The 10,934-nt window shown below is 48.9% G+C and overlaps 1 protein-coding gene across 3 annotated transcripts; it reads left to right on the forward strand.

Annotated features, from left to right (window-relative positions):
- The first annotated feature begins 651 nt into the window (after nt 1–651).
- Nucleotides 652–10,916, forward strand: sec31a (SEC31 homolog A, COPII coat complex component). 3 transcript variants are annotated; one of them, XM_058064945.1, is made up of 27 exons: nt 652–786; nt 1,320–1,399; nt 1,483–1,606; nt 1,675–1,873; nt 1,941–2,036; nt 2,548–2,688; nt 2,754–2,896; nt 2,971–3,232; nt 4,107–4,259; nt 4,336–4,560; nt 4,993–5,067; nt 5,134–5,175; nt 5,249–5,401; nt 5,465–5,579; nt 6,487–6,665; nt 6,751–6,877; nt 6,945–7,090; nt 7,170–7,346; nt 7,410–7,625; nt 7,763–7,864; nt 8,061–8,154; nt 8,260–8,517; nt 8,822–8,877; nt 8,944–9,174; nt 9,233–9,352; nt 9,429–9,500; nt 9,611–10,916. In XM_058064945.1, exons 2-27 carry the CDS (start codon nt 1,321–1,323, stop codon nt 9,788–9,790), a joined length of 3,765 nt encoding a protein of 1,254 aa, XP_057920928.1. In that variant the 5' UTR covers nt 652–786; nt 1,320; the 3' UTR covers nt 9,791–10,916. The 3 variants fall into 3 exon arrangements, with proteins under 3 accessions (XP_057920928.1, XP_057920930.1, XP_057920929.1); XM_058064947.1 differs by lacking the exon at nt 8,260–8,517; XM_058064946.1 differs by lacking the exon at nt 7,763–7,864.
- The last annotated feature ends 18 nt before the right edge of the window (nt 10,917–10,934 follow it).

The raw sequence follows: 10,934 nt of genomic DNA on the forward strand, positions 1-10,934 counted from the left end.
CCACGACACGTGATCACGGTGCATATAAAATGGAGAGCTCAATCGCTGGATCGGATAAGTGAGTATACATGACGATTCTTAAATATCACAGCGCCTTTTTCTTCAAATAACCATCCCAATGATTAGAGCAATCACTACCCATCTGAACCATTCGTACGTTTGGGGAAGATGATCCATGAAGCATGAATGAGGGTTATGGCATTCAGCGGCCATGAATTAGCGCCAAATTAAAAGAAAATATGTTTAATCTGTTCTTTTTCTTGCAGGGTCGCTCAAGGGTGACTGCAGTTCGACCAGCTCAGTTTACGTTGGTTCAAGTGGGAGGAATCCATTGTTTTTGTCAAACATTGAGTTGTTTGTATTACCAAATAACATTAGTTAAATGACTGTTTCCTCTTTAATGTATTAATTTGCATTGAAAATGATCACTGAGTTAAATTTTTCATGGCCTTTTCATCAGTAACACGTGTACGCATCAAATTGTTCCCAATATTGACCCCTGTGTAAACTGTAAACTTGGTACTTGAGACGTTGACAAATAAAAGCACCGAAATACTTTGCGTATGGAGTTTATTTTTTGTAAAGTTTGCCGGTGTGAACGGTTTTTTTTTCGTAAAGCAAGCTGCTCACGAGCTGTAGCATCTTATGCTAGCAGCTACCAAATACGACCAATTACCGGAAGTAGTTCTTCTTCGTGGGTGGAGGCCTTCCCGACTGCTGAGTGCCACGTTGATGGAGACCAGTGGGGACGTGGAAACTAGCAGTCAGGAGATATCTACCCTGCAGGTGAGACCGGTGCTTTCCTATTTTTTGTGTGTTGTTTTTCCGCCTTTTGTCTTTGTGAAGAGGAACTCATGTTTTCCTGCATTTGTTTTGTTTTTGTTCATTGTGATCTCGTGCAAGTATGAAGTAGCAAGATAAGCAACGTTTGTGTAAGAATCACTCAGCTAGATTACCAAATGTATTAACTTAATTATTATAGTGTATCCAATAACCTGACAATCATGTGCCGCTCATTAACGCGTCATTATTAACGCCTACCACGCGTGTCAAGTGTTTTTTGTGTCACTAAAATCAGCTGGTAGCTTGATGCTAACTTCCCGGTGTATGCTAATTTCATTGAACTGAGGCAGAAGAAATGCACCCTAAGGGCAAATCTATAATAAATATATATACTTACACAACATCAAACATGTGAATAATTGTAAAATCTAGCGCTGTGCAAAATATGGCATTTGCTGCCAAATTATTGCAAGTCCATGAATATGTACTGTCACACCCAAGCAAACGTATGTAATAAATCCTGGGTTATTTTGCAGGATGAAGCTAAAAGAGATCACCCGGACGGCCATCCAGAGTTGGAGCCCAGAACACCACCACCCCATCTACCTTGCCACAGGTATGATGAGCACGCCTGCCAATCAGTGCTCTTCATTCCATCCATCATGCAAATTTGTTGTCATATTTCAAACTGAACTGCAGGAACGTCAGCCCAGCAGCTGGATGCTTCCTTCAGCACCAATGCCTCCTTGGAGATCTTTGAGTTGGACTTGTCCGACCCATCACTGGACATGAAATCATGTGGCAGCTTCTCTTCGTCCCACAGGTACAAACAAACAAAAAAGGGGATGTTTTACTGATGTGAGTGACTCTGGGTGTCTTCTGTCCGTGAAGGTATCACAAGCTGGTTTGGGGTCCTGTCGGAACAGACTCCCAAGGTCACCCCACGGGTGTGATTATTGCCGGTGGAGAGAACGGCAACGTCATCCTCTATGACGCCGGCAAGATCGTATCCGGGGAAAGCGATGTGATTATTGCAGAGAGTGACAGGCACTCGGGTCCCGTGAGAGCTCTGGACATCAATCCCTTCCAGGTACGACACCACGACGTCTTCTCTTGGTGCCTTTCACCTTGTGAAGCTCTCTTCTTCTGTGGTGCAGACCAACCTGTTTGCATCCGGTGGGAACGAGTCTGAAATCTACATCTGGGATATGAATAACTTCACCTCCCCCATGACACCGGGACCCAAAGCTCAGGTGCGTGTGTCACACTATGGCCTCCTCTTCATTAGACGCAGTGCCTCCATAATCACTGCTGACACTACTTACACACCTCTGTCAGTATAACGTGTGTGTGTGTATATATATATTCACATACATGAATATGACTTGCATATATATACAGTAAGAAGTCAAAAACGCACCACTTCCACACAGGATGTGAGGACGGAGGCATGGCTGTCTGGTGTCTGGATGCAGTGTTAAGGTCATGTAATGTATCTGACACTTAGTGGCCAGAATACTAAATACTGTATAATGTGTCTTTGGATATTTATTAACCTCCAAACAGCACTCATTTATTTCTTAAAAAATGGGTGAAAATGTCATATTTTGATATAGTTTTTAGTGTGTGTGTGTGTGTGTGTGTATTGAAGTGTATTTCTGTGTGTCACATAGGTAAGTAAGAAGTGTGTCACGGTGTGATTATGTAACATAGTATGTTGGAGTTTTGGGGTAGTACGTGAGGGCATGTGGTGGTTTGTTACAGACGGCGGAGGATGTGGGCTGTGTGTCCTGGAACAAGCAGGTCCAGCACATCCTGGCCTCAGCCAGCCCGAGTGGCCGCGCCTCCGTGTGGGACCTGCGCAAGAACGACCTCATCATTAAAGTCAGCGACCACAGCAACAGAGTACGCGGAGCACTCGTGTCATTCTGGGATGGCCGGCGGAGTTTCTAATCAGCCTTTGATTCTAGATGCATTGCTCCGGCCTGGCCTGGAACCCGGAGGTGGCCACCCAGCTGGTACTGGCCTCCGAAGACGACCGCATGCCCGTCATCCAGATGTGGGATTTGCGTTTCGCTACCTCCCCTCTCAAGATTCTGGAGAATCACACGAGGTGCGGACATCCTTGCTGAACACCAGCAAGATTTAGTTCTGGCGTGTTCACCTGTTGCCTTCCTTCCCCTGCAGAGGCGTCCTCGCCATCGCGTGGAGTTCCGCCGATCCCGAGCTGCTCCTCAGCTGCGGTAAGGACGGGAGGATTCTCTGCTGGAACCCAAACACGGCAGAGGTGGTCTACGAGCTGCCCACTGGCAACCAGTGGTGCTTTGACATCCAGTGGTGCCCCAGGAACCCTGCCGTGCTGTCGGCCGCCTGCTTTGACGGACACATCGACATTTACTCCATCATGGGCGGCAGCGGCCATGTGCACAGCCTCAGACACGCTGACCAGGTGACGACACCCCCTCTCCTCCTCCTTGCTTCTACTGCTGTAGTTATGCGAATGGATAGACTCTTTACTTTGGATGACCAAACAAATGGTGATATGTGGAGGTGTGAATGGACATACAGGTAATGTCTGAATGTGAATGGACAGAAAGGCGTTAACGTGTGTATGTGAATGGACATACAGATAGTTACATGTAGTAAGTACTGTATAAGAATGTAGAGGCAAATGTTGACGTGTGTATGTGAATGGACATACAGATAGTTATATGTAAGGACTGTATATGAATGGAGAGGTAAATGTTGACGTGTGTATGCGAATAGACATACAGATAGTTACATGTAGTAAGTACTGTATATGAATGGAGAGTCAAATGTTGACGTGTGTATGCGAATGGACATACAGATAGTTACATGTAGTAAGTACTGTATATGAATGGAGAGTCAAATGTTGACGTGTGTATGCGAATGGACATACAGATAGTTACATGTAGTAAGTACTGTATATGAATGGAGAGTCAAATGTTGATGTGTGTATGCGAATGGACATACAGATAGTTACATGTAGTAAGTACTGTATATGAATGGAGAGGCAAACATTGACGTGTGTATGCGAATGGACATACATATAGTTACATGTAAGTGCTGTATATGAATGGAGAGGCAAATGTTGACGTGTGTATGTGAATGGACATACAGATAGTTACATGTAAGTACTGTATATGAATGGAGAGGCAAATGTTGACGTGTGTATGTGAATGGACATACAGATAGTTACATGTAGTAAGTACTGTATATGAATGGAGAGGCAAACGTTGATGTGTGTATGTGAATGGACAAAAACCTTTCCAAGTAGTCATGTGATCTGCTGTGTGTTCCAGATCAGTAATTCGTTTGGCAACATGGATCCATTCGGTACAGGACAAACCTTGCCCCCGCTGCAGGTGCCTCAGAGCTCCGCCCCCTCCGCTAGCGTCAACCCGCTGAAGAAGCCGCCAAAGTGGATCCGCAGGCCCGTGGGGGCATCGTTTGCCGTGAGTCGGTGGGGGTGCTGCGTACGCGGGGCTAATCTGATTATGTGCTTTTCTCTCTCTCTCTCCCCCATCGCAGTTTGGAGGTAAGCTGGTGTCACTGGAGAACGGTGCGCCCAACCCCCCCCAGCAGACCACCGTGCACAGGGTGCACATCAGCCAGGTAGTGACGGAGACGACCTTCTTGAGGCGTTCGGAGCAGCTGCAGGCCACCCTCGACGCCGGCGCCTTCCAGGAGTTCTGCCAGGAGAAGATCCACACAGCGGAGAATGACTTTGATAAAACTTTATGGTCTTTCCTGGAGGTACCACCTCTACTTCCTTTATCATACGCCTCCTACCTTACCTACTTCATGTCCACGTGTCAATAGACAAACCAATGTTTACTGTTAGTGTGTGTGAATGGACAAACTAACTTGCAAACTAGAGAGCTAGCGACCTAAACGGTAGCCTTCAAGTTATTTCCTTTAAACTTAAATAGCCAAAAACTTACCACTTCCACACGGATAGGGAGGATAACTATTAAGTTATTTAACCTTTAACATGAACATTAATCAAACGTAATAATTTTTTCTGTGTACATGATACCATACAGCATCCATATCAAACTTGCGCGGGCCGCACTAACATTAAACTTTCATATCAAGGCGGGGGCCTCAAACTAGTGTTCTGCAGGCCACATTTGGCCCGCGGGCCGCGTGTTTGAGACCCCTGGTGTAATCGATTGTCGTTTGCAGGCCAACTTTGAAGGTGATGTTCGCAGTAAGTTCCTGGAGCTTCTGGGCTACAGCAAAGAGGATGTGTCTTCCAAGGTGATGACGTGTGCAGTTTCATGTTTGTGCAGCAAGGGGGTGCTAAAGGTTTGACTGTGTTGGCAGATTTCAGCAGCTTTGGCGGCACAGCCTGCTGATGCTGTGCTGGTACGTATGGACAGGAGATCTTCACACTGTGCTGTGGCCTCGACTTTCAGCTCCTGACATATCTTCTCTATAGGAGGATGTGGATGCTACAGCTAGCGTGCAGCCGCAAGTGGGCGATCCGGTGGAAGCCTTGGACACGATGGCTGCGTCAAACCTGGATGCTGCAGGAGGTCCAGGCCAGGCTGGGGCTCCACAGGAGGAGGAGGAGGAGATTCCTTTGGAGGAGGTACATCTTGATGCACATGGAACCTTACGCAAGGTCATGCCTGAATGTTCCTCTGTGTTTCAGGACGTCCCACTGGAGGAGGCACAGGAGGAGTCCTGTCCGGCGGGGACCCCATCCCAGGTGGAGCAGCCCCGAGACGCTCCTGCAGGAGGAGGAGTCGGCCTCAGAATCAGTCAAGGTGATTACCTTCCTTTTGATCAGGGGTCTCAAACACGCGGCCCGCGGGCCAAATGTGTCCTGCTGGACACTAGTTTAAGGCCCCTGTCTTGATATGAAAGTTTAATGTTAGTGCGGCCCGCGCAAGTTTGATATGGATGCTGTATGGTATCATGTACCCAGAAAAAATTATTACGTTTGATTAATGTTAAAGGTTAAATAACTGTTAATAGTTATCCTCACTATCCGTGTGGAAGTGGTAAGTTTTTGGCTTTTTAAGTTTAAAGGAAATAACTTGAAGGCTACCGTTTAGGTCGCTCGCTCTCTGGTTTGCGAGTTAGCATGTGTCTCAAGACCCTGCAGTTGTGCAATATGTTGTAAATAAAATAAGTATAAGTGTGACTATAGTCGTGTTTTGTCATGTCTACAGGGCTCTAATAATGCTTTGTTAATTTTAATCTGAAAAAAATAATTTGTCTACCCACCAACTATATGTGGTTTCTTAAGTTTTTATTATTTGCTGTTTTATTATTATTATTATATTTATTTATTACTGATTGATTGATTTTCTTTATTGTTGATTTGTTTATTTATTTGTCATCTTTTTTTGTGCAGAAAAATAAAAATTAAAATATTTGAGAACAGTGGAATGTTTTATCAGTGCTTTTATTGTAGAAAATCGGAACCAAAGCACTGAAAATGTTTGTATATTTTTCTGTTTTTAATAAAAGCGTTTGGGTTTTTTTTGAAAACCTGATGTGGCCCAGTCTCACCCAGACCCTAGCTCCAGTGGCCCCCAAGTAAATTGAGTTTGAGACCCCTGCTTTTGATCATAACAAACACCACCAAAAGTGGTCTCTTTTCCGAGTAAAGGTTGCCGACCCTGTTTTACATACAGTACACTAAATATCAATTGTCTCCATTCAAAGATGTGGATGGGCTGATCACGCAGGCCCTGCTGACTGGCGACTTTGAGGCAGCTGTGGAACTCTGTCTCCATGACAACCGCACGGCCGACAGCATCATCTTGGCCATGGCTGGTGGGTCGGAGCTGCTGGAGAAAACCCAGAGGAAGTATTTTAGGAAAAGCCACAGCAAGATCACCAAGGTAAGCCACCCCATCTGAGACCCCGAAGGGCGGGTGCCTCTTTACTATATCCTACATGAAGCATACTTTTTTGTTTGTCCCACAGCTGATCAGCGCCGTGGTGATGAAGGACTGGCAGGACATCCTGAAGACGTGCGACCTGCACAGCTGGAAGGAAGCCCTGGCGGCCATTATGACCTACGCGCAGCCCGAGGAGTTTTCTTCGCTTTGCGGTGAGTTTAGCAAGCACACGCACATGCACGCCCCCTGCCGCTTTAACACCCGGGCTGCGTTGGTCAGATCTCCTCGGGTCCCGGCTGGAGGCGGCCGATGAAGCCGAGCTGCAAGCGTACGCCTGCCTGTGCTACATCTGCGCCGGCAACATGGAGAAGTTGGTGTCGTGCTGGACCAAAGCGCTGGAGACAAACTGTCCGCTTTCCCTGCAGGTGTGTTGGTGTCACATGCTGGATTATCATATCTAACCCCGCCCGCTCCAATTAATAAATATTAATATTTCACCCTCAGGACCTGGTGGAGAAGGTGGTGGTGCTACGGCACGCGGTGGAGCAGATGCAGCGCTCGGGCCCCGCCGCCATCGGCGTCCTCCTGGCTGAGAAGATGGGCCAGTACGCCGGCCTTCTGGCCTCCCAGGGCAGCCTGGCCGCCGCCATGGCCTACCTGCCTCCTGACCACAGCAACCAGGTGTCCTCGCGGTACATCAACTCCACGCTAGCGACACACCTAACACCTCCACAACTCCGCCAGGTCGCCCTGCAGCGGCTCCGGGAGCGCCTCGGCCGGGCTCTGGGTCAGCAGCAGCAGCAGCAGCGGGCGGCGGCTCCAAGTCAGACACACGGAGCTCAGCCTCCTTCCCACGCCGCTCAGCACCCCCATCCCTTTGCTCCGCTCCAGCCTCACGCCACTGCCCCGCTTCCTCCTCTACCCACCCCCGTCACGCCAGTACAGCAGTATTACCAACCCGTACGTGCCGCTTTACTACTCATTCATTGTCTTGACCCCGTCGTGACCCCGCCCACCTCCACCATCACCATCAATACCTTGTGTGTTTGTTTGTGTGTGTGTGTGTGTGTGTGTGTGTGTGCGTTCACATGCTTCAGGTGAGGGCTGCCTCCACCGTCACCTCCTGGAGTAACCAAACTCCAACAGCCCTCCCCAGTGCCCCGCCTCCTATGCAGGTGGGCCCTGCCTCCGCACAGAAGGTACCGCCCATTCATACCCCTCTCAATGTCATGTGACCTGTAAACATCTCCTCTTTACGTCTGGCATCACTGGTTTGTGTGCTAGCGTTTATGACGTCCTTATCTACCCAAGCTTCACCAACTCGTCAACTCGTCTTGTTAATGTTTGTTTTTATGCACAATTTTGTGGTTTTTGTTGCCATTTTTCCCTGGTCAGGTGGAGCCACCACAGCCTTTGTACGCGACGCCGGCGTCCAACGCCGCCGCCGCCGCCGCCCTGCCCGCATCCATGTATCCCCAGCAGTACCAGCGTAAGTCACCAGGCCCGACACCCCTCAAGCAGAAAGGCGCTTCTCCACCTGACATGTCGGATGTGACTACTTCCTGGTGTACTAACAGCATGTGTTCGCTGTCAGCCCCCTCCCAGGTCCAGTACTACGCACCTGGAACCTATCAGCCTCTTCTCTACTCCTCAGCTACTCCTCTTCCTCTTCCGGCCGAACCCTCCTCCCCTCCTCCTCCCCCGCCCGGCTTCCTTTCTCAGTACACACAGCCCGCAACCCCCTCCTCCCCCCCTCAGCATCCTCCGTCCTCGATTGGACCGTCTTTCCAGCACGGCGTGCCGGGCTCTCCCGGGTCCTATGCCCCGCCTCCTCCAGCGTGTGGAGTCTCAGGTACACAGCTTGACCCCGAGCTGACCCCCCGCCCCACAGAGAACCAGCCCTCGCTGGTTTTCCTGTCGTTAATCACTTTCACTTCCTGCTTCCATCTTCTATGATTTCTCCTTCCTTGATTGACCAACGTTCTCTGGATCTTTCTACTCAGCCCAATATTGATGATCAATAACCATATTTTCATTCATAAACACTACCCACATACCATCTATTTTGTAATTGCTATTATGTGATTTGATATAGTTTGTATTATTGAATGTATGAATACTTTAGTATCATTATGGTGGTGGTATTTTTTGTGCAGGTCCTCAGAACGGCTGGAACGACCCGCCAACCCTGAGCAGATCATCAAAGAAGAAGGTGATGGTGATGATGATGAGTGGAAATGTATTTGAGAGATGAACATGTCCTCACGTGTCTTCGCAGGTGACTGAGAACTTCACCCCGCCCGCTCCCATCACTACCCCCATCATGGCCCCCCTGGGCGGCGACCTTCACGGCCACCCCGTAGCCCCACAGGGCGCGGCAGCGGACCTGCACGGCGTCCGGGCTCCTTACACAGGCGTGCAGCAGATCCCGCCACAGCCAGTGAACCCCACCGCGCCCAACACCAGCATGGAGGGGGCACCCGGGGCCCCCACGGGTGACGGCATCCAGGTATGCTCGTGTGGAAGAAATGACTCAAGAGACGTGACTGAATGTCAGCTCCATCCAGTCTCTGCAGGCCATCCCAGCCCAGAAGATGGTGAAGAAGCCCATCCCTGACGAACACCTGGTCCTGAAGACCACCTTTGAGGGACTCATCCAGAAGTGCTTGGCCTTGGCCACAGACCCGGTGAGTGAGGACACGGAGGTGCTTTTTTTTTAACGTACCAACGCTCAAGTTCATCTGGATTTTCAATGCTTGGCAGCAAACCAGGAGGAAGCTAGACGACGCTAACAAACGACTGGAGGCGCTCTATGACAAGCTGCGAGAACAGACGGTGAGTAACTCGCCCGAGGAGAGTCCTGATATCACCATGAACATGCAAGGCCAAGCAGAGGGGTCCACACCTGATGGCAGTCCGCCCTCACACGCCTTCTCCCTCCCCAGCTCTCTCCCGCCATCGTCAGCGGTCTCCACAGCATGGCGAGGAGCGTGGAGTCCCGCTCGTACGGCGAGGGTCTCGACATCCACACCCACATTGTCAGCAGCAGCAACTTCAGCGAGACGTCTGCCTTCATGCCCGTCCTTAAGGTGGTGCTGACGCAGGCCAACAAGCTCGGCGTGTGAGCGGCCCCCGGCCTTCGCCGCCAATCCTCTGCTGGTCCGCTTCCTGTCTGTGCCGTCCACCCATCATCCCCAATCCTTACGTGAGACATCAACGCACGTTTCTCTGTCTTCTCTGCCTTCTACAGATGTAAAAACAGGTAAAAAGAGGCAGCCAATGAATGCAGGTCATGGGACACAGCTATGTCAGAGGGTAACATCCAGGTAACATGTCATACTTCCTTCCTGGGTGCATTGATTTCACATTGCAATATAGAAAGGAAGGCTGCACTCCAATATGTAGCGTTACCTTTGACTAGCGGCCTGAAGCTAGTCGCTAGCCAGCTAGTAGCTAACCGCTGTGGCGTGGCCAGGTGTCACTACCCCAGTAAGGTAGTTCTCCATGATGGAAATGGAGCCTGGCTGGAGGTGGAATGGATGCGTCCCATGATGCAGCTGCTTCTCTTTTACCTGCTTAGATATCTTTAGAAGGCAGAGAAAGGAGAGCATGTTGATGTCTGACATCAGGATTGTGGATGATTGACCTGAGTGCAGCAGGCGATGGCAGGCCGACCAATGAAGGGCTATTTTCAAGTTCCTTACTACTAATCACACTGATAGATTGCTTTGAAATCAACTTTTTATCAAGCGATGTGTCGGATGTTGATGCGGGTCAAATGATGAAGAATCATTTCAAACATGGAACACCCACATTGGTGATCAGGAAGAGAAATAATCTTGTGGGCTTTTCCATCTCATGTGATAACAGAATAGAATTAGTCTAATTTCATGTAATTCCTTTTGTTTGTTTTTTATACATGGATGGGCATTATTGCTTTGCATTTATTCCCGCCTGCAAGCATGAATGCCAAAAATAAAGCAGCTAATCCGATGTGGTTAGCAACATTTTATTCCACTCAGGCTTTCTGTGCTGAGTCACACTCTGCAGACCAAAGCCAGCAATGCAATCCCAGATGTTTTTAATCACGATGCTTGGCTAAGAATAAAAAAAAAAAACGTCTTAAAAGAATGCTAACACCAACTGGGTTAACTAACATTCCAGCGATGAGTCGGCCCTCCTTCAGGTGATGTTGATGAAAAGCAAAACAATTCTGTTGTAGAACTATTTTCAATAAATAGTATTTATTTACAGCGTGACTCATTTGAT

The sequence above is a fragment of the Doryrhamphus excisus genome, chromosome 2 (assembly GCF_030265055.1).
Source record: "Doryrhamphus excisus isolate RoL2022-K1 chromosome 2, RoL_Dexc_1.0, whole genome shotgun sequence".
Taxonomy (NCBI): Eukaryota; Metazoa; Chordata; class Actinopteri; order Syngnathiformes; family Syngnathidae; genus Doryrhamphus; species Doryrhamphus excisus.